Genomic DNA, 24,447 nt, shown 5'->3' with positions numbered 1-24,447 from the left:
TGATCCTGTGAGGGAAATTTGGTCTCTGCATTTATCCCAATCTGTGAATTAGTGAAACACACTCAGCACACAGTGAACAAACAAACAACCAACACAACTAATACAAATTAACTAAAATAGATCTATATAAGGCCTGGGTGTGTATAAATGTGTACACAACAAAACAAAACACACACACACACACACACACACACACACACCCACTTGTGTCAATTCTTACCAAAGTTCCTCCAGTTTGCAGTTTTGATGACAAAGTGCAGAACACAAAAGTTCCACTCCTGAGTCTAGCAGCTCATTGCCCTGAAGGTCCAGCAGTCTGAGACTTGAGGAGTGTGCGGTCAGGGCAGAGGTCAGATAGGAACAGCTCTTCTCTGTCAGCTTACAGCCATTCAGCCTGAAACATAATTACATCTGAATATTCACCAATCCTCTACTCTCTCACAAACACAAATACACAAACACACTTGACCACAGCTACACCCTCTACCAAACACACACACACACACACACACACACACTCCCCCACAAACACCACTGTGACCCATCTCTCTCTCTCTCTCTCTCTCAGTTTCTCCCTCACTTTCATGTACAGTCATCACACACACACACAACTCTCACACACACAGACTCACTACATGAAATGATACTTACTTTAACTTTTCCAGTTTGCAGTTTTGATGATAAAGAGCAGAACATAAAAGTTCCATTCCTGAGTCCAGCATCTCATTACCACTCAGGTCCAGCAGTCTGAGACTTGAGGAGTGTGAGGTCAGGGCAGAGGCCAGATAAGAACAGCTCTTCTCTTCCAGATTACAGACAATCAGCCTGAAACAGAATTATACAACTCAATATTGATCACAAATTCTCTACTGTAAACACACACACACACATACACACACACACACACACACACACACACACACAACCTGTTTCACAAACACAAATACATACACACTTCCCCCCACCTCTTACAAACTCGCTTCAAGAAATTATGCTTACTGAAGTTCCTCCAGTTTGCAGTTTTGATGACAAAGTGCAGAACATAGAAGTTCCACTCCTGAGTCCAGCAGGTCATTTCTACTCAGGTCCAGCAGTCTGAGACTTGAGGAGTGTGAGGTCAGAGCAGAGGTCAGATAGGAACAGCTCTTCTCTGTCAGATTACAGCTATTCAGCCTTAAACAGAAAGATGGATCTGAAAATGAATCACTAATCATCCTCCTTTATCTCTCTCCATCTCTGTCACACAAACACACACACACACACACACACACACACACACACTCACACACACACACTCACACACCCACACACACCCTTACATCTCCCTTATACACAAATCCAGTACATGAAATGATGCTTACTGAAGTTCCTCCAGTTTGCAGTTTTGAAAGCAAAGTGCAGAACATAAAAGTTCCACTCCTGAGTCCAGCAGCTCATTGCCACTCAGGTCCAGCAGTCTGAGACTTGAGGAGTGTGCGGTCAGAGCAGAGGCCAGAGAGGAACAGCTCTTCTCTGTCAGATTACAGTCCCTCAGCCTGAAACAGAACAATAGATCTGAGCACACATACAGTACACATTTGTCTCGTTCTCTTATAAAATATTTGTCTTTGATGTCTTTTTTGTACAGTGCTCCTAAAGGCACATGTGCCATTTTTTCTCATTTTCTGGTGTGTATGGGAACATCTGTAGTGAGCATGGCAAACTGGGGTAAACATACAACAACAATTGCAAAAAATTCAAACAGGAACTTCACTGGCTAACCCACATTACTTAGAGGCAAGTTGTGAGCAACAGGCAAACTCAATATACAGTTTCAGTCCTCGGCAGCTTTTTATTCAATAACCAACAAAGCACAAGTCTACTAGTATTAACTATATTCGTCAGCTTTCGTCTTGCTCTTCAATTGTGTGTTCTCCCTTGCTGTATTAGTCTACCATTTAATAGAGCCACACTACTTTTATTACAAAATAGCCTACTGTGTACCATGGAGGACAGGCCTGTTGTGATTTCTGTCCATCATTGGTGGGCTTAGGCAAATAACGGCAATTAAAATGGAAATATCTTATGATAATGTATATTTAGCCTATATCAAATCCACAATATGTGATGAACTAGGCATAAAACAGGAATGGATAAGGGAGTTAACTGGCTTAGATATAGCAAGGACGTCTGAGCAGTAAAATAGCACATTGTAATTTATGTAGGCCTATTTATTAACAAAGCATTTAATATAGTTGGAATGGGGGAAATGTGAATAATTGCGTTGCAGATTGATTTATGGTGTGCGCCCCTAAAATGTTCTGCTTGCGCCCCTACAATTTTCAGTTTGGGGCTAGAGTGCTCGTAGTTTAAAAAGTTAGTCTGGAGCCCTATTTTCCCCTGATGCTGTTTTTATGCTGTCACAACAGCATTCAATTATCGAAGCGTCTTAGAGATCCTCTTTCTCTCTCTCTCTCTGTCTCTCTCTCACACACACACACACTCTCACAAACATAATGTATAAACACTGTTACTTACTGAGCTGATGTGGATGTTGTGACCACTGGCACCAGCTTCTGAAGAACATCATCTGGACTGAGGAGTTCAGTCTGATCTTTTTCTGGTGTCTTTATGTACTTCTGCAGGTCAAACTCATCTAGCTGCTCTTCTGACATCTCAAACTCAAATCTCTGAGTTTTCCATTCTCCTGGTAACAGTGTGTCTACATATAGAGTTCCTGAGCTCTTGTCAATGACCTCCACTACAGCATGGTGATTCAACTCATTCAGACAGTAGAACAGGTTGATCCTTCTCTCTGAGCTACTCTGATCTCTGATCTTTTGTTTGACACACTGGACTGTTTGCTCTGAGCTATCTGATTGGCTACTGCACTTTAGGAGTAGGTGCTTTAAGAGATTCTGATTGGACTGCAGTGAGAGGCCCAGAAGGAAGCGGAGCAAAAGGTCCAGGTGTCCATTTTTACTCTGCAAGGCCAAGTCCACTGCAGTCGTGTGGAGGTCATGAAGTGTTGCAGCTCTGAACAGAGCAGAGAGCTGAGAGGGTTGTGGTTGGTCATGCATATTTATCTGTCTGTTGTTTAAGCTGAGAAACACATATAAAGCTGCAAGAAACTCCTGGATGCTCAGATGTACAAAACTAAACACCTTCCCCAGGTACAGCCCAGGCTCCTCTCTGAAGATCTGAGTACACACTCCTGAGTACACTGATGCTTCTGTGACGTCAATCCCACACTCTCTGAGGTCGTCCTCATAGAATATCAGATTGCCCTTCTCCAGCTGTTGGAAGGCCAGTTTCCCCAGATTGAAAATCACATCTTCATCTCTTTCTTTTCTGTCTGTGAACTTGTCCCTTTTCATGTTTGTCTGGATGATCAGGAAGTGTGTGTACCATTGAGTCAGAGTCCTTGGCATTTCTAAACTCTCTGATTCCCTCTCTACAACAGTGGCTGAAATCCAGCAGAAGACTGGAATGTGGCACATGATGTAGAGGCTCCTGGATGACTTCAGGTGTGTGATGGTTTTGCTAGCCAGGTTCTCATCACTGATTCTCTTCCTGAAATACTCCTCTTTCTGTGGGTCATTAAATCCCCTTATTTCTGTCACCTGGTCCACACACTTACGAAGGATCCGGTTGGCTGCTGCTGGTCGGGTAGTGATCCAGAGGAGAGCAGAGGGAAGCAGATTCCCCCTGATGAGGTTTGTCAGCAGCACATCCACTGAGGCTGGCTTTGTCACATCACAACACTTTGGGTGTGAGTTGAAATCTAGAGGAAGTCGACACTCATCCAGACCATCAAAGATGAACATTGATCTGTTGTTTGAACAAGTGAAGACTCTGTGATCTTTGATTTCTGGAAAAAAGTGCTGAATAAGACCCACCAGACTGAATTTTTTCTCCGTCATGAGGTTCAGCTCCCGGAAAGGAAGAGGAAATATGAAGTGGATGTCCTGATTAGCTGTTCCTTCAACCCAGTCCAGAATGAACTTCTGCACAGAGACTGTTTTTCCAATGCCAGCGAGTCCCTTTGTCAGCACTGTTCTGATGGGTTTGTCTTGTCCAGATACGGGTTTAAAGATGTCACTGCATTTGATTGGTGAGTCTTGTGCTGATTCTCTCCAGGATGCTCTCTCTAACTGTCTGACCTCATGTTCATCATTGACCTCTCCTCCTCCTTCTGTAATGTGGGGCTCTGTGTAGGTAAGTCTGAGAGATGTGGGGTGTCCCTGATTTATGGTTCCCTCAAATTGGAACTTCTTCTGCAGGTGGGATTTGTGGATCTGCTGATATCTGCTGATATTTGGTTACCAACAAACAATGTTAGCCAATTCACTAACTCAATGCTATCATGTATTGTATAACTTTTTTGTTTTTTAAAACAACAAAATCAGAAAGGATGGAGGCAGCAAAGGTAGAGAAGTCATTTCAGATGGGCAAGAACAAGGTAAATGTACAAGCATTACAGGAGCTGGATTATCATATTAAATGAAGCACAATACTTACTGATGTTAAAGCACACTCACTTTTTAAAGTCATACCCAACGGTAAAGTAAAACTAAACTTGTAGGGGAGATAGCAGGTGGTTGGACTGTATATTAAGACTATTAGGTTGCACCGTTCAGTTTTCATCGAACACAATCAAGGAGTGCCGGCCAGAGCACTACTTAAGGCCTGAAGATGTTGAATGGGGGGTTTGGTTGGAAAGGATGATGCAAGGCGGTTTGAGTAAAGTTGACTTCTTCTATTGAACTGCAGTATTTACAATACATAGGTTTGGATCTGCGTTTATGTGTTCGCGTGATCCTAAACACAACAGAAATAAATACAATAAATCAGATGCTGTCTGTGGCGTTACTAATCTCTTCACACCACACTAAGCACTATTCCAATCATTAATACACATAACTGAGGTAGATTAACTGGATTTACATTGGCAGCATGTGATCTAGGCAGGTTCGACACAATCTACCGAATAATTACAGGATTACTCACAAATATACCAAATATGCATCAATACTAACTTAACTTTATCTAAACTGTAATATTCAGTCACTTACGTTGGTCATTTATGCACACAAACACAAGGATTAATTCAGATGAAAGGGGGAAACTTTCTGAAGTCAGGTATAACTGAATCATGGCATCTGAACTACACAAAGATGGAGGAAAGCGTGATGTCATATCCTGAAACTAGCGATGTCAAAATAAGAGTCATTAGGCTAAACTCAGAAAATGCATTAACTAACCAGGGAAAACTATTTATCAAACTAAAAGTCCATAGTCTTTTCTACAGCCGCCCCCAAATGTACGTGGTACATTTGCAACAAAGAAAAGGCTCCTCAAGTGAGACGACTCTCTTCCCCGACTGGAAGGGCTGGCAGAATCACCAGCCGGGCGACAGGTCGGGTGTAGGTGCGGTCTCTGACCTTCACATCCGCGGACCGGATGCGACCATCAGGGCTGGAGTGGATCTTGACGATGCGCCCAATAGGCCACATGGCCCTAGGGAGCTGGGGGTCCACGATCATTGCCACAGAGCCTTCTGTGACGTCGGCCGAGGAAGACTGCCACTTCTGTCTGAGCTGCAGCCCAGGTAAGTACAGTCTGATGAAGCGAGCCCAGAAGTGGTCTGTCAGCACCTGAGCGTGCTTCCACCTCCGCTGGCTGAGGAGCTCGTCTCTGGGGTAGACTACTTGCGGGAGGGACCCGTCGGGCCGCCCCATCAACAGGCAGTTGGGAGTGACCGGGTCTGGGTCACTGACGTCGGAGGGAACGTACCCCAACGGTTTGGAGTTCAGGATCGCCTCCACTTCAATGAGGACAGTGCGAAGGACCTCCTCCTGAAGGGGTTGAGCGCCTACAGTGGTGTACAAGGCACTCTTCACTGAGCGAATCTCTCGCTCCCACACTCCTCCGAAGTGTGGAGCAGCGGGAGGGTTGAAGTGGAAGTTGATTCTGTAGGGTGCCAGGAGGGACTGGAGATCAGGTGACATGGCTGCGAATGCCTCTCGTAGCTCTTTGTCACCGGCTTTGAAATTGGTTCCCTGGTCTGAATAGAGCTCAGCAGGAGTCCCTCTACGGGCAATAAACCTTCTTAGGGCCATGAGAAAGGAGTCGGCATCGATGGAGTTAAGTAGGTCCAGGGAAACCGCTCTGACGGTTAGACATTTGAATATGATCCCCCACCTCTTCTCCAGACGCCTTCCCACCTTGACTTCCAACGGCCCGAAGCAGTCTACGCCTGTCGAGTGGAAGGCAGGTTTAAACAGGCGTAGGCGGGCTAAGGGCAGATCAGCCATTTGAGGGACAGTAGGCTTCGCCTTCCAGCGGCAGCAGTCGGTACACGTTTTCTGGAAGCGACGTACTGCCTCTCGGCCTCGCAAAATCCAGTAGGAGCGTCGGATCTCTGCAAAGACGCGCTCTGGCCCGGGGTGTTTCGAGCGACTATCGAAGTCCTGAATAAGCAGGCGGGTCACTGGATGTGAGGGGTCTAACACCACTGGGTGTAGACTGGTGTAGTCCAGGTCCTCTGACCGGCGGAGTCGACCACCAACTCTGATGAGGTCGCTGCTTTCGTCGAGCTCCGGAGAGAGGTTACAGAGACGGCTGCCCCGTAGGACTGGTTTCTTCGCTTTAAGAAGACGAAGCTCGTCGGGGAAGCAGTCTTGCTGGACCCTTCGGAGAAGGTGAGTCTCTGCATGGCGGTAATCCTCTGCACTAGCGCATCCATCCTCAGCAGCCGCCCCATGAAGCTCCAGGGCTGTGGCCTGCAGCAGCTCCCTCCAGGTGTTGTACTGGTTCAGTTCTGAGTCGGCTTGACGCATAGCTGTGGAGGTGGCACCACAGAAGGTCTCTCTGCGAAGTTCTGCAGGGTCTGGAGGATCTCCCAAGGCGCCTGGAGGCTCCTCTGGCCACTGGTCACGAGGTAGGAGGAGGAAAGGAGGGCCTTGACTCCATCGGTTGGGTTGGGCTAGGTCCTGCAGTCTCTTGCCGCGAGTAATATCGTCGGCAGGATTCTGGGCAGAGTCGACGTACCGCCATGTATGCTGCTGAGTGAGATCTTGAATTTCAGCAACACGGGTGCCGACGAAGACTTTAAATCGGCAGGATTCCGATCTCAACCATGCCAGCACGGTTGTGGAGTCCGTCCACATCATGGTTTGCTTGATGTCCAGGGTGAGCTCATCGCTCAGCAGTTTGGAGAGCTGAGCTCCGGTGAGGGCACCACACAGCTCCAACCTCGGCATGGACTGTAAACGTCTGGGGGCCACTCTGGATCGAGCCATGACGAAGGCCAGGTGTGGTGCGCCGTCGCTGTCGACCATCCTGAGGTACGCTACCGCTCCGTAGGCCAGCTCCGAAGCATCACAGAAGATGTGAAGCTCTCTCTCGCTTACGGCAGCAGCTGTGCCCTTGGGTAGGTATGGACGACTGAAGCGGACTTGGGGGAGAAACTGCAACTCTCCTTCCCAGTCTCTCCACTGCTGGAGGAGATGTGGGGGCAACTGGGGGTCATCCCAGCCTCTCTGCTTGTCCCAAAGGCATCTCACTAGCATCTTGGCTCTGGTGGTATAGGGCAGGATGAAGCCCAAGGGGTCGTACTGACTGGCGAGCACCTTGTAGATGTTGCGCATTGTGGGCTCCTCATACTGGATAGGGCGACATTTATATCCCAGGACGTCAGTGGAGAACTGCCAGCTGAGACCTAAGGTCGATTCGGGACTGTCCGTCTTCTCGTGTGCCAACCAGAGGTCAGCGTTGGTGGATCGGAGGTCCTCAGGTAGGTGGCTGATCACTTTAGGTATGTTGCTGGCCCACTGACGAAGTACAAAGCCAGCTGAGGACAGGAGCGCTCTCAACTTGTCCACGAGGTCTCTGGCGGCGGCGGTGGTAGGGAGGGACTGCAGACAATTGTCCACATAGAAGCATCGCTCTACTGAAGTTCTCACCTCATCTCCAGGCTGGGTGTTCTCTCTTGTGTGGTGCTGCAGGGCGAACACAGCACAGCACGGGCTGCAAGTTGTGCCAAATGGCAGCACTTGCCACTCGTACACTGCAGGGGGTTCGTGTTGCTGTAGGTTACGCCACACAAAGCGCAGGAGAGGCCGGTCCTCGGGTAACAGGCGAACTTGGTGGAACATGCCCTTTATGTCTCCACTCACAGCCACTTCATGCTCCCGAAATCTGAGGAGGACTCCCAGCAGAGATGCTCCGAGAGTAGGCCCAGGTAGGAGGTATTCGTTGAGGCTCTGACCTCGATACCGGAACGAGCAGTTGAATACAAGCCGGTGTTTGCCATTGTGGCTAACTAGGTGGTGGGGAATGTACCATGCTTCCTCTCCTCTGGTTACTTCTGATGGCTCAAGCTTCACAACAGACCCTGCCTGTATCAACTTGTCGATCTCAGCGCGATACACAATGGCCTTCTCAGGATCTCTCTGGAGTCGTCTCTCGACTCCTCTAAGGCTTGGCAGGACTGCATCGGGGGTGGCTTGAAGGCGTGGCATGTCCTTATGCCGCAGCAAGGGGGTGGCGAGGCGAGAGATGCCCTCAACTTCGTAACGGGTCGTCTTTCCTTCAAGCAGGCTGATGGCAAGGTTGTCTTGCTTGGAGCGGATCACCACTTTGCTGTCCCTGAGTGGTATGAGGTCAGCTTGCCACAGCTTCTCAACATTCTTCATTAACTCAGTCACTTGAGGGGGAACTGAAGTGAAGAAGCAGTGCTGTGGGCTGGAGAGCTGGCTTATAACACTGGAGGGGCCCTGCAAGGCCCAGCCCAACCTGGTGTGGACTGCTGCTGGACCACCAGGGGGACCCAGTCGTACTGGCTGGGTAGGAGTCACCAGGTGGGGGTGGTCACTGCCTACGAGCAGGAGTGGCTTGACCTTCTTGAAGGGCTGAAGAGGCAGTCCTGAGAGGTGCTTATACTTCCTCTGCAACTGCTCCAGAGGGTAAGTATGGTCGGCGAGATCGATGCCGGCAGAGGTGAAGGCATTGGTGATCTGGTACTTGGTCTTGGGTCTTGCCTTGGAGGCGATGGTGAAGGATACGCTGGCTCCATGTAGGGTTTGGACATCCTGTCTGATTGTACGTAAAGGTAAGGATTCAGGAGTTCCATGGAGACCCAATGCCTCCACGGCAGCTGGCAGCAGCATCGTTCTCTCTGACCCGTCGTCCAATACAGCATAGATGTCCAGAGTGCGGCCGCCATGGTACAGGAACACTGGAACCACTTTCAGCAGCACCCTGCTGCCCGCAGCTGGCCGATCGAGGTACAACACCTCGGTGGAGATTGTGCCACCGTCTTGAGGTGGCGCTGTTGCTTGGTTGGGGCCTCTCGGGGTTGCTGTATTGACTTCGTGTAGGGCCTGTAGGTGGCGACCTTGACACAGGTTGCAGGTCTTCTTTAAGGTGCACTGCACCGCCTGGTGTGAGCGCGCACAGCGCCAACATCTCTTGTTGGTCTTAATCCACTCAGTTAGCTGTCCTTTGCTTAGCTTACCGATGGCCGTGCACTGACTCAGGTGGTGTTCTCGGTTATCGCAGAATGCACAGTAGGGTGCTGGCTTGACCTTGGTTTGACTGTCACTTATAGGTTTGACCTCCCTAGGTGTACTGTCTGTTCCATGCAGCACAGTGACGGAGGGCTTCTTTGGGTTGGTGCTAGGCTTAGCACTGGGCTTGGCTTTCACCCCTCTGGAAGACAGTTGGCCATCGAAGTCTTGACACCAGGCTTCATGCTTCAGCCACTGAGCTAGGTCGTAGAGGGTGTAACTCCTCTTAGACTGGCTGAACATGCATCTGCGGAAATCAGCTCGCTGTTCTGGTGGCAGCTTGTTGAGCAGCCTTGCAACGTGGGTACCGCATAGGAGCTCCACCTCACCATCAGGGCCAAGTGTCTTCAACATTCCCACCAGTGACTGTATCTGAAGGGAGAACTGGTCGAAGGCCACTGCATCACCCCGTCTAATGTCAGGTGTGTCCATCACCTCAGCGATCCGCTTAATAGTCAACTGATGAGGCTGTCCAAACTTCTCATTCAGGGCCATCATTGTGTCAGTAAACGGTGTCTGGGAGTGGATGTAGGCATCAGCTATCAGTTTGGCCTCCTCTAGCTTCAGGTGATCAACTAAGACTTGATACTTAAACATTTCGGTACTATCAACAGGTAGCAGGTTCTCTAGGGCAATCTTGAGGTGAGTAAACTCACCAGGGTCTCGATGAGAGAAGTTGGGTATGGTAGCACGGGGCCCACGATATGCTGATTCTACGATGGAGGTGTGGTATGATGGCCTGGAGTAGGTTGGCGCTTGCCTGGTTGCATATGGCAGACCCTGAGGAGGTGGTGGACGTTGCACTGGCGGAGGGCGGAGTGCAGTGGGGTTCAGAGGCACACCATATGGTGTGGAGGTGAGCTGCGGTGGAGGTGGGGGCAAACTAGACCATGCAGGGCGCTGTCGCTGGGTAACTGTAGGGCCGTGGCTATTACTGGGGTAGGTGGGCCCGAAAGGTTGGCTGGTTGGTGGTGCTGACAACGGCTGGGCTACTGGCGCCACATTCGGCTTGGCTGCTAGTGTCTCATTTCTTAATAGCTGCAGTTCACTCATCAATCGGTCGAGGCGGTCGACTGTGGGCTGCTCACTCGCAGGTGGCACATCTCCGGTGTTGCTTAACCACAGTGGTGGTGGTGGCCATCCTCCATCATCATCCACTGTGGTAGGGTGATAGCCATGTGCCTCGTGCGGTTGTTGTAGACTGCGTGCAGTATTCACCAGCTGTAGCATGTCTGCACGGACTGCTTTGAGTTCTGCTAGGCCTGCTGACATGCGCTGCTGGGACTGCAGTGACTGCTCCAACATGTGCTCTAACACACGCCTCTCATGCTGGATGTCTTCTAGCTCTGCGTCATAGGCTGTGCTCTTAACAGGTGAGTGACTCAGGAGATGACGAGGAGTACTGTGACTATGTGCATTTTCCTCTTCATGCCAATGAGCACCAAGCCCCCTGTAGTCTACTTCATAATCTTCATAACGGAGAGGAGGGCGTGTCTGGCGTCGGGGGCGCGCACCGGGGAATTCAACATCTTTCATATCCATCTTGATTGAGTACAATGTACCTCCGGCTCGAAGGACCATTAATGTAGGGGAGATAGCAGGTGGTTGGACTGTATATTAAGACTATTAGGTTGCACCGTTCAGTTTTCATCGAACACAATCAAGGAGTGCCGGCCAGAGCACTACTTAAGGCCTGAAGATGTTGAATGGGGGGTTTGGTTGGAAAGGATGATGCAAGGCGGTTTGAGTAAAGTTGACTTCTTCTATTGAACTGCAGTATTTACAATACATAGGTTTGGATCTGCGTTTATGTGTTCGCGTGATCCTAAACACAACAGAAATAAATACAATAAATCAGATGCTGTCTGTGGCGTTACTAATCTCTTCACACCACACTAAGCACTATTCCAATCATTAATACACATAACTGAGGTAGATTAACTGGATTTACATTGGCAGCATGTGATCTAGGCAGGTTCGACACAATCTACCGAATAATTACAGGATTACTCACAAATATACCAAATATGCATCAATACTAACTTAACTTTATCTAAACTGTAATATTCAGTCACTTACGTTGGTCATTTATGCACACAAACACAAGGATTAATTCAGATGAAAGGGGGAAACTTTCTGAAGTCAGGTATAACTGAATCATGGCATCTGAACTACACAAAGATGGAGGAAAGCGTGATGTCATATCCTGAAACTAGCGATGTCAAAATAAGAGTCATTAGGCTAAACTCAGAAAATGCATTAACTAACCAGGGAAAACTATTTATCAAACTAAAAGTCCATAGTCTTTTCTACAAAACTAAAGGTAAATGTTACAAAGGTGGCTATTGTTAGGCGTGAAAACACTAGGCTACGAACCTTAAATTGTGAATATTAACAACATAACCCTTTGAATGGTACGCTCATTGGATCCCCTCTGGGTTTCTTTTTTTTTTCCACAAATCGCAACCTGTATACATCATTTGACAGCTTGGGACTTTTGGGAATCAAAACATGACAACCTTCTTCATATAAAATATGTATTTGCTGCAAAACTGATATCTAACCAAGTGTTATTGATCTTATAATAAGAGACACAAATCAAGTTGGTATTGTTTTTAGCATGAAATCATTTGGCTTTAAAGTGCAGTCATTGATTGTGCACACTATAAAACTTGATGTACTCAAATTGACCTTAAATTACCCCTGAAAACATACCAAAAACACTTATTTATATTAAGGGGCCATTCATTAGTCAAACAGGCCCTAGGTGTGAGTGTGAAACCCCTCAATCTTACATTTAAGGTGTCAAGTTTATTTGTTGGGATTAAGGGGCTAATTAAGGACAATTTAAGTATATCTTAATTTAAATGGTCAATTCAGGGATTGCTTGACTAAGGGGGGAAATTAAGGGGAAATCAAAAAAGCAAAGGGTAAATTCAGTAGCTTTTCTCATGAATTGACCTTAATCTATATTATATTATATTTCTACTTAAAAACTACTTAATTATAGAAGGGCGTTCAGGTCAAAAGTAAGGCATTTATAAGGGGTGAAATTAAGGGATTTTGTAGTGGCAGGAAGTCACATTAGTTTATGTTTATGTTTATGTTTATAATGTATATATGTATATGTTTATATTTATCAGCAGATGTTTTTGTCCAAAACAATGCACATGATATTTTACCCAAGGCTCACCCCTGCATTCAGTATTAGCTCGCCCCTGCCTTCAGTATTCCCAGAGAAGTAGCTCATCCCTGCCTTCAGTATTTTTAGAGAAGTAGCTCACCCCTGCCTTCAGTATTCCCAGAGAAGTAGCTTACCCCTGCTTTCAGTATTTTTATAGACGTAGCTCACCCCTGCCTTTTGTTTCCAGTTGTTGGAGACTGGGCTGCCTACAGAGACCACGTTTTCTTTACAGTGTACTCACAGAATGGGCAGCTAATGATCGTGAGGAGCAGAGATGTATTGATAAAATATGAGGTAGGTAAACTATGAATTCTGTGACCACGGTAAGGTGGACTGTGATATGCATTATCGGATTTTTAAACAGGCATTCAGAACATGTTTGATGATGGTAGAGGTTATTGTCCAATGTTTATAACAATACCAATGGTAATAAATGATTCCTAGAGCATTGATGAGTGGATATTGTGAATGTGGATAACTTATGTTAAAAGTTGCAATTGGTGAATAAACTCTTTTGAGAGGTGGATAAACTCTAATAAGAGGTGAATAAACTATATTTCTGAAATTTCAGAGGTGGATAAACTGTGTTTACTTGCCTTTAGCGTCCACTACATCCCTGGTGAGGAGATAATAAGGGTGCAAGTTTGGCAGTGTATTTGGACACTGTGGCTAGAGCGAGTCAGACGCACAAAGTGGGCAGAGTCAGGATTAGGTTAATTGATAAAAGATTTGGTTAAAGCCGACCAATAGCAGTGTTGAGCAATACCTTTAAATGGAATGGGCAGAGTCAGGATTAGGTTAATTGATAAAAGATTTGGTTAAAGCCGACCAATAGCAGTGTTGAGCAGTACCTTTAAATGGAATGGGCAGAATCAGGATTAGGTTAATTGATAAAAGATTTGGTTAAAGCCGACCAATAGCAGTGTTGAGCAGTACCTTTAAATGGAATGGGCAGAATCAGGATTAGGTTAATTGATAAAAGATTTGGTTAAAGCCGACCAATGGCAATGTTGAGCAGTACCTTTAAATGGAATGTGTCACACGATATTACAGTACAATAGCATTTACAATGTGTCACACGATATTACAGTACAGTAGCATTTACAATGTGTCACACGATATTACAGTACAATAGCATTTACAATGTCAATATTGTTGTGAATCTGATCTAAATACATTTTCTTCTGCTCTTTCAAGCAATTCAATTCACGAAAACAAGGTTGTAGCTTTTCAGACCTGTTTTAAATACTGTAGGCTATCGCATCCGACCAGGCTGTTATTTTGCTAATCTATACGATTTTGAGCAAAACATATGTGATATTACATATTCACTAATGAGTCTCACTGAATCATGTTTAATCTCCAATGGATGGGATAGGCTATAGCCTACTCTGTCATGATGCCAAAACAATCACCTTAGGAGTTAATATCTGATAACTATGATAGGCTTACTGTCGTAAAATGCATACATACTGTATGTGGGGTAAGATGAGGCTAGGTGTTGGGTAAGTTGGGCCAAAACAAAGATTTCAGGTTACACATCAAATAATTTAATTCTACAAACAGTAACAAACACCAACATTTAACTGAGAACTTGCCGAATAGATCCAACTGAAAAATTGCCAGGACAGGTTTAGGCCTACAACATTCGTCACCTGTTTACCTTTGATTTTTTTTTTTTTTGAATTTTTGAATTAACTTAAATAAATCTTAATAAGATTAATTTGCTGCCTAGTGTCTTTAGCTCTTAGTAACACTAAAGAAAAGTAACATTTATGATTTTGCTAAAGTAAAAGCTAAAAGTCAAATGTATGATTTTGTTTTACATTATATTTGTCAGGATCTGGACTGGATTGAGTGACTGTGCCACCCTGGTGGTCATTTTGTGTATTGTCCTGTGTTTGCTTTTGCTTGTTCCCCATGTGCTCTGTTTACGTGTCTGCTGTCATGTGACTGTCTCCACCCCTTTTCCCTAATATGGTCTGCACTTCCTGTATTTTTTACCACATTTGCCATGTGCTGTACCTTTCCACAGATTTTAAAGAGCTGTACCTTTCCACAGATTTTAAAGAGCTGTACCTTTCCACAGATTTTAAAGTGCTGTACCTTTCCACAGATTTTAAAGAGCTGTACCTTTCCACAGATTTTAAAGAGCTGTACCTTTCCACAGATTTTAAAGTGCTGTACCTTTCCACAGATTTTAAAGAGCTGTACCTTTCCACAGATTTTAAAGAGCTGTACCTTTCCACAGATTTTAAAGTGCTGTACCTTTCCACAGATTTTAAAGAGCTGTACCTTTCCACAGATTTTAAAGAGCTGTACCTTTCCACAGATTTTAAAGAGCTGTAATGAGGAGTAACTCATTTTACCCCTATGCTCAACTCACCCCGTTCACCCCTACTGTGCAGTAAAAAGACACACACACACACATAGACAAACACACATGACATTATGTAACATGAAGAACAGAGTCATTATCTTACTTTCCAGTAGAAGAGTCTCCACTTTTAAAGGTCATTGTTTGAGCCATGGACCAATCAATCTTCTCTCTTTCAACCACACATGTGATTGTAGGGGAGGGTGATCTACTGTTAGAACTTGCGTCCCTCATCCTAGAAAAGAAGAGAACTTCAGGAGAACATTTTTGTCTGATGTCTGCTAATCACATGTACTGTACACACACACACACAAGCACAAACAGAGCACACATGCACACACACACACACACACACACTACATTATATAATATGAAGACCAGAATCATGAACTTACTGTTCAGTGGAAGAGTCTCCTCCTCTAAAGGTGATTGGTCGACCCATGGACTTGTCACTCTTCATGGACACAGAGGTGGTTGTATAGGAGGATGACCTGTTAGAGTTTTGGGCCCCCATCCTAGAAAAGAAGAGGAGAACTTCCGTCAGGAGAAGATTTCTCTCTCTACTCGTGTCTGATCATCACTCAGATGCCTCTTTTCCATTACGGACTGGGGCTGGCCCAATTTTTTCCCAAAATGCATTCTGGGGTGTTTTTGTGAATGTACCCGAGTCAAACTTTAGTTTAAAAGCACAATTATGTCCGAAGCGCCACTTTTAAGCTTGTCCGTGGTGTCGTTTTCTGGTCAAATGGCTTTTTGAATGGGAATCCTAGGGGCAGTACTATTTTGATACATGATCGCGTCTAAATTATTTTTAATATTTTTTTTTTCATTCATTTTATTTTTAAAACACTAAGAAAGCTCGACACAACATGAAACTTTGATCAAAGTTATCATTAGTGTCTCTACACATGAAATCGAGCATTGATAACATTGTTCTTGTACAAATAGTTTACTAAAAAGAAAGATTTTGGACAACTCACTCCTTGACTGGCAAGATGGTGGTGAGCAGAAAAACCAGTGAGTTGTTCAAAACCTTTCTTTTAGTAAACTCTGTGTACACAAACAATGTTCTCAATGCTCGGGTACATTCACAAAAACACCCTAGGATGCATTTTGCCGAGAGTTACACTTTAAACACCCGTGCGTGGCCTCGTTGTTGTGATTCCATAAGGAGCTGTAACATCAGGGACATGCTTAGCAACGACCTTTAAATTTCTGTTTTTATTGTTGCGTCGTATTTCATTCCAAAAGTCCTCGATTCAGCCCCGATTCGACCCTACCATACTCCAGGGCCGCAACCCGGTCCAGCCTCAATCATGGAAATATAAAAAGTCTAAAGGCTGCAATCGTGATTGTCTTTCACCTCAATAGAATACAGACGGAGATAGAGGCTGCTCGATTTAATACAGACGGAGATAGAAACTGCGATCGTGATTCTCTTTCACCTCAAATATGACAGACCTCTCAAGATGCAGTATCACACCTACTCATGATGCTTTTACATTGTAGAACAAAACTGAAAGTCAAAACTATAAAATAACATACATTTGATTATGTAGTAGGTGAAATTAAAGACAATGTAATAAAAATAAAGTTTTATATTTTAGACTCTTCAAAACAGCCAATGTTTACTTTTTGCACCATGGTCTGGTCAGCTCAAGAGCCTTTCTTTTTAGCAAAAAAATACACGAAAATCACAAAACATGACAAAACATGCCATTCCCCCTCAGCTTCCTCTCCCTCATGACGACTCAATAACACATGCGCAAGATCATTTACATGAATACTCCATAACACATACTGTAGTTGAGATTATCAACATGACGACTCCATAACACATAGTTGAGATTACCAACATGACGACTCCATAGCACATAGTTGAGATTATCAACATGACGACTCCATAGCACATAGTTGAGATTACCAACATGACGACTCCATAGCACATAGTTGAGATTATCAACATGACCATCACAGTGGCATGAGTCTGGTTTAGGTTTGCAGAAATTGCAGACAAAATGACACTAAACCAAGGTACTCTTCCTACAATAACAAAGCTTTACTAAACAGGATAGTTCTTAGTAGAACTGATAAAATCACACCAACATGTTTTGGCCACACACAGACCTCATCAGGGCCTCTAAGCAATGTCTCTACCAAAGAGCACCTTCTTACTGCTTTGGGCTTCACTCGTCTAAAAGAACGCTGAAGCTCTCCTATGTTATTTATGTGCACCTAAAATAAACCTCTTGTAGAGCTTTTCCCCCAAGAGCCTTTTGGCTGGCTTTTACAATACAATTCAGATTATTAACAAGATGATTACAGCACCGTTCACACCATTAAGACAGAAAATCACAATACAATTCAGATTATTAACAAGCTGATTACAGCACCGTTCACACCATTAAGACAGAAAATCACAATACAATTCAGATTATTAACAAGCTGATTACAGCACCGTTCACACCATTAAGACACATTCAACAATGATTAAGCTCTATGATATGATTAATATCTGAAACTCACATTATTGTAAGTACACCACCTTCTATGTAAAACATAAATAGACAGAAACTCACACTGCTTTAGGAGTGTTTCATGAATTTGTTTTTCTGTTTGTCCATTTCCGTGAACCTCAAATGCTCTCTGTGGGCTACTGGTTAGACGGCTTCAGTCCCAGGCTATTAAATCCATATTCAGATAGCCAAGAAAACCAGCTGATCTTGTTCTGTTGTTGGTTTCATGTGCGATTAATGTTGCATGACAGACACACACAGGCAGAGACAGAAAGGGCAGATGGTGCATATATTTATAAAAAACCTCCAGGATTACACCTGCAGTAGAACTAGAACACCTGCAGTAGAACTAGAACACTGCAGTAGAACTAGAACACCTGCAGTAGAACTAGAACACTGCAGTAGAACTAGAACACCTGCAGTAGAACTAGAACACTGCAGTAGAACTAGAACACCTGCAGTAGAACTAGAACACCTGCAGTAGAACTAGAATAGCTGTGTAGTACTTGGCTGTAGTTCATAAAGATATCAGATTAGACCTGCAGTAGAACTAGAATAGCTGTGTAGTACTTGGCTGTAGTTCATAAAGATATCAGATTAGACCTGCAGTAGAACTAGAATAGCTGTGTAGTACTTGGCTGTAGTTCATAAAGATATCAGATTAGACCTGCAGTAGAACTAGAACACTGCAGTAGAACTAGAATAGCTGTGTAGTACTTGGCTGTAGTTCATAAAGATATCAGATTAGACCTGCAGTAGAACTAGAACACTGCAGTAGAACTAGAATAGCTGTGTGTAGTAGTGGCTGTAGTTCATAAAGATATCAGATTAGACCTGCAATAGAACTAGAACACTGCAGTAGAACTAGAATAGCTGTGTGGGTGTGGCTGTAATTCAGGCGCATCAATGTGAGTGATCAGGGCCTCAAGTTCAAGTTTAAGTCAAACTGGTTCTCTTCTTGGGACCTGTTTCAGACTTGCACCTTTATCAAGCAACAAGTACACCTACAATGCAAAAACTGTATAAAGAGACATACCTATCCTTTCTCGTACAATATTTTTAGTAAATTTAAGGTAAAAGAAAGAAAATGTAAATATTTCAACATTCAAAATGAAAGGACAATTTAAATGTAAACATAGCAGTTTGACACTTCAGCTAGCCTTTTGGTGGTCCAGAAACAGCATACCACACAACTACAAAAGGTTCACAGGGGTGTAGGCAACTTGCAGCATGGCTCCTACACAGAACCCCTAAATCAGGCTTTAGGCTGCAGTAGTGTTACTGCAAGGAGATAAATCAGGCTTTAGGATGCAGTAGTGTTACTGCAAGGAGATAAATCGGGCTTTAGGATGCAGTAGTGTTACTGCAAGGAGATAAATCGGGCTTTAGGATGCAGTAGTGTTACTGCAAGGAGATAAATCGGGCTTTAGGCTGCAGTAGTGTTACTGCAAGGAAATAAATCGGGCTTTAGGCTGCAGAAGTGTTACTGCAAGGAGATAAATCAGGCTTTAGGCTACAGAAGTGTTACTGCAAGGAGATAAATCAGGCTTTAGGCTGCAGAAGTGTTACTGCAAGGAGAGTATTATTCCCAGTGATTAGCCAAATTAGTCCATAATGAGAATACTCTTATGTCCAGGCTATTTCACTATAGATGGTATAATTGGTCTAACTATTGTCCACAGTTGCTATTGAATAATCTTTCTACTGCTGCTACCATAGACATTTGGATTCATTTGCACAATTTAGCTAGTTTACTGACAACTCAGACAAGGAACCAAACAATTCAAACTACAGACAATGAGGCACCAATGCATCAGAGAAGACCAGAAATGTCCATCAGAGTGTGTGGGGACTGGTATGATGCATACTGTATCTGTGGATTAACTTACCCTCCATCAGAGTGGGTTGGGACAGGTATGATGTGTACTGTATCTGTGGATTAACTTATCCTCCATCAGAGTGTGTGGGGACAGGTATGATGTGTACTGTATCTGTGGATTAACTTACCCTCCATCAGAGTGTGTTGGTTTGCTGCGTTGTTGCACACAGCTGTGTGCTGCAGACTCTGGTCTGAGTGTCTCACTGTGACCTGCAGCCTCCTCTCTCTCCTGAGAGACACTCATCCTAGCAGCAGTGGGAGAGTCTCTCTAGGAATGTACATGAGACATATGCAGCTTTACGTCTTGTTTCATGTGTCACTGCATACTATAGATTATAGCTGTAGCTAAACATGAACCGCTATCTTTGTTTTCAGTATTCTGACAAGAAGGAGACACAGAACAAACAGAAGATGATGAAAGAAGCACAACAAACATGCAGCTATAAACAAGAATCAATATTTTAGTATTTTTACTGAATAAGAAAGAACAAATGTCTTGAATAGAAATGTTAAGGTGTAGTTGGCCTATAGGCTAAAGTAAATAAAGATTAAGGTCTTTGGCCATTGTGGTCTAGTTTGCTTTATCATGACAGTTGGGTCTGGATACGCTCATCCCAGGCCAGGCCCATGGGGTCAGAGGTCAAGGGTAGGGACCCTAAAATCATATAAGCCCCACTGGCTGCTCCAGGGTTGACCCTTGACAGATCCTAACAGTCCCTAACATATACAACACAATAAACATATTCATCCAGATTTGTTTTGTTACAACCATCTCTTTTATTTGTTGGTGTATAGACCTAGCTGATCCATTACGAGGGAGAAATGTGCATTCTAAAGGGCAAAGGAAATATTAATCTTAACTTTTACCCTTTCTTGAGGTATCCTACTGGCAGATCACTGTCCACACACCTGCTTGCAAATGTAGTGGATTGGAGTTGAAGCGTCTGTGCCTTTAAGACACAGCGGCCGTATTGTGTCACACCTGACTGATGTCACTATATGCCACACTCATTGTACCAATTGAGGGCTCCGGTGTTTCTTTAAAAAGTATGCCACTGCAGCTGCAGAGTTTTGTTTGATTGTTTACCTCGTGTCGGTGTTCAATGCGGGTTTCTTCGTCTCTTGACTGCAAAGGTATGTTTATGGCTTGTTTTGCTCCGGTTTAGTCATATCACATGATTAGATGGTCTAAAGTTTGCCCTCACCCTAGGGTGCAGTTGTTGGCGTTGTGCTTAATAGCATCATTGGCGGTGCTTTTGCTGTCCTTCCCCCTGAGAGCAACCGGAGTGTTGCACAACATATGTGACCTGTCCTGCTGAAGTCCACCTCTTCGCTGGAGTGGTGGGGTAGGCTTTAGCTCTACTCTATAGAGAGGAAGATACACAGGCAGGCCTGTGGAGTAATACACCCAGACAATGTTCCATGTTTCAAAAATGTACAAAGTTTATTAGAAGAATTATACACATAACAGAATTGCCTCATCAGTGTGTCAGTACAGCTCAGTATATTCATAGACTCCAATAAAATAGCGCCTTCTAGAGTCACAAAATTCGACAGTTCACAGAATTTGGTGCAACACCGGCCCGTCCTTCACTTGTGCCCAGATCCTCAGCGTGGTAAAAGAGTCTGCATGCGTGATTGTTTGGTGCCATTGATTGATTGGGGGTGTGTGTGTGTGCATGCGTAATTGTGAGGTGTGCTGTGTGTGTGTGTGCGTGTGCGTGTGTGTAATTGCGTGCATGTGGTTATTTGGTTAGTCTCGTTTGGGTTGGTGTAGTTTCCCCTTTCTGTGTGTCATATATTTAGTTTGTTTTGTCTATCTTCTTTGTATTAGTTATCAATCTTTTTCTAAGGGTGCGTAGGTCCCCTGGGTGGCGTAGTCGACACTTCAAATTCTAATTGGTAACCTGGTCCCGCTACACAAATCATCGTGTTGTCCACACACCTGCTTGCAAATCATTGTGTTGTCCACACACCTGTCTGCCACTAACGCCACAAGAGGCCTATGCTTTGACACTTTCAGGTTTCAGCCAATCAAATGACAGCATATCTAAACTGGTTGTAATGGAGATGTAGGCTAGTCTACACGTTATGAGGATGCATCGGAATGAACGACTTCAAATAATACGAATGACTTCGCTAAAGTATTTGGTATGGACAATTTCGTCACCCCAAAGTATTGGGACATGTCCCTATGCAAACATATGCCCTTGCTGGTCACAGTCTAGCTATCTTATCTAATTACACACGACGATGTTGTGCTTGATTCCATAATCTGGACCTGGCAAAAGAGTAGGCTAACTCGACATATTATGCAAGCCTACTATGGAGTTAAATTAAGAAATATTATCTATTCAGTAGCCTAGTTTATATTTAATGTTAGCAACCCAAGCCACCCTAAAGACGGAAATCTCCGGCGAACACCTTTCTTAAACAACGACAATGCAACGAAATTCTAATTTGTTTATTCCACATACCGAAAACAAAGTGAACGACAATATGAACACATTAAATAGTGTGTTTCTTACCTTAGGCTACAAACCGTGTGCTCTCAATTAGGGCTGGGCGAACTGTATCACAATACAAGTATTTCATATCGGTCGATATCGATAATTATTGATTTTTTTTAAAAAAAAAAACTATTTCAGATAAGGACCAGAAGGGGGAAAAAGTTCAATTTAAACACTTATTTTAAACTTAACCTTCCTCTGATTTTAATCACCTCAGTTATCAATCAAAGCAAACAGGGAGAAGAAATAGCAACACAAATCACGAAAAACACTCAAATAAATAAATGTGCACATAAGTGAATGAAAAGCAGCACTGGTTGAAGCCTGGAAATATTGTAAACAAAGTAGCTTAATTTGCTAGTTTATCATAGTCTACTGGTTAGACTGTTCACCCAGATAGCAATTTCCTTTGGGCCGGATCCGCATAAAAGCCATTAGATCCGCCTGTAGCGGACATACGGTATCTGACTGTGGGCCAGGTCTGCTCCTGATACAGGTTTCAGCTCTGCTGGCAATGCTGTTTTATCACCGGTTTACAGATTTGTCCCAGGTCCAATTTCCGCAACTCAACTGGAAGTCAGGAGATGCGTTTAAAATACAAAACACCGATTTGGCCCAAACCTGTGATACGGATATGAGCCGAAGGACCATTTGTTCACAGCAGACCCAGGTGGTAATGATATTAAGGTGCTGATTCTGCTAAATTGACCTTTCCCTACTTCATTGTCAACTGGCTGCTAAAGAAAAAAAAAGGTATTTTGGAATGGCACAAATTTAGAAACCATGGGGGTGCACTATGTTCCCATGGCCACTTCATTTCTACAGTAAGGCTGGAAAAGAAGATATAGTTGGCTCAATATTGATCATATGCTCGTTTCATTATTTTTATTATTACCTAGCGGTGGTAAAAGTAGTCGATTGTTTGTGTCAGATCAAACAGTGCTATGAGACAACCCCATATTCTTGCCACGCATGCAGAAGTCCAAGCAGTAACGTTAATCAAGGATCTTTGGTTTGCTCACTGTCAATCTTTTGACATGATTTGCCAGCCTGGACTAGGACAGCCCAACTTTTCAAGGTAGGCTCTGCTTTTCTGCTTTTTATCTCTGTTGGTTTATTCAGAGACAACAATAAGCAAACGAGCGATTGATAACTTTACTGTAAGGTTATACTATTATTTTCCAGCAATATAGGCTAGGCTACTAGCTTAGCTTGAGCAAAACAGCCATCACAATAACTAGCCTATTTTGGTAACAGCTAACGCCAACAGGATCACTGATGATAAAAAAACGAGTGTAATTGTGACTTAACCTATTTTCAAAAAGGAATAAATGGCTCATGTTTATTTTTTGTTGTTTCAGATTGACCATGGAGATGACTGAGGAAGACAGCCTGAATACCGATGGGAATCGTGGAATAACACGACTTAAACTTTGTCTGGGATTGCACTTCTACAGTCAGGTTGTTGAATACAAAAAATAATAAGACACTTATGTGTAAAGTTTTTTTTACCCCCCTTGTGTTTGTAGCCTAGCTTATGTTTATCAGTTGAGCTGTTGGGAAAACGTTACGAACTTTAGCCTGGGTGAACCTATAACGAACCTGTTAGCAAATGTGTAGCAAACAGATTTTTCAGGATAATTAGCCCTAATTACCAATCACATTTCACATGTCAAATAAAGCCGGCTGATGTCTGATAAACGGGTCCATACCACACACAATAAGCGGACCCGTATTGCATATGATAAACAGATCTGGATCACGTCAGTAACACAGACTATCATACGGAACTGGGCCAGTCTTAGCCCTTATTGGTACCAGATCCGTCAAACGGATCCAGACCAATTTTGGACCGATGTGCGTTTGGACGCCGGATCAGGTCCATTATGCAGATCCGTGCCGGACGTTGTGGTAGGTGTGGCCCAGTTCCGTCCCAGTGTATGTTTGCTATCTGGGCAGTTTCCCCACGTGTGTTTAAGTTGCAAATGAATACGTTTTCTCCTTGGGACAGGCCCGTTTGAGTCTTGGAAAATAATTTTCCATTTGCATCGGGATTGAAATGATTAGAATTTAGCAGTCAACTTGAATGCAACAGTTTTTAACAAATTCGTGCAGCGTGCTAATGATGCTAACCGGATTTAATAGCAATTTAGCCAGTAGTCTTGCACGATTGTGAATGTTTGGATTACATGTGCATGAGGAGGGATGCGCCTGTGGAGAGGGAGAGAGAGAGCACGGGGAAAGGACTCATTGAGAGTCTGAGTTGAGGTAGGCCTACTTCTATCGCCTACTCTGGTAGAGTTGCACATACAATGCAAGATATTTAGCAAGAATATTTAATATTTATTTGTGGACAACGTAAGGCGGGAGGTGTGTGTTTTAATTATCAAATGTTCTATCGAACGTATTTTTTTATTGATATCGATTACA

General features: G+C 44.1%; 2 protein-coding genes across 8 annotated transcripts in view; both read right to left on the bottom strand.

The window, feature by feature from the left end:
* LOC121718854 (zinc finger protein 665-like) overlaps positions 1–24,447 on the bottom strand; it is a 1,212,449-nt gene that overhangs the window by 230,437 nt on the left and 957,565 nt on the right.
* Positions 1–24,447, bottom strand: part of LOC121718808 (NACHT, LRR and PYD domains-containing protein 12-like) — a 40,301-nt gene that overhangs the window by 1,882 nt on the left and 13,972 nt on the right. For 5 of the 8 annotated variants that reach the window (XM_042104056.1, XM_042104058.1, XM_042104060.1 and 2 more), the window contains 5 exons: positions 7,231–7,236; positions 1,362–1,529; positions 1,000–1,173; positions 652–825; positions 221–394 (listed from right to left, as the gene is read on the bottom strand). The exons of 1 other annotated variant lie outside the window; for it this stretch is intronic. In XM_042104056.1, coding sequence (XP_041959990.1) covers positions 221–394; positions 652–825; positions 1,000–1,173; positions 1,362–1,529; positions 7,231–7,236 — 696 coding nt within the window. Of the gene's footprint in view, positions 1–220; positions 395–651; positions 826–999; positions 1,174–1,361; positions 1,536–7,230; positions 7,237–24,447 lie in introns of all 8 variants that reach the window. 2 more of the 8 variants (XM_042104055.1, XM_042104057.1) reach the window with 2 other exon arrangements.

The sequence above is a fragment of the Alosa sapidissima genome, chromosome 9 (assembly GCF_018492685.1).
Source record: "Alosa sapidissima isolate fAloSap1 chromosome 9, fAloSap1.pri, whole genome shotgun sequence".
Taxonomy (NCBI): domain Eukaryota; kingdom Metazoa; phylum Chordata; class Actinopteri; order Clupeiformes; family Clupeidae; genus Alosa; species Alosa sapidissima.
This window is presented reverse-complemented; position numbering and strand designations above follow the sequence as displayed.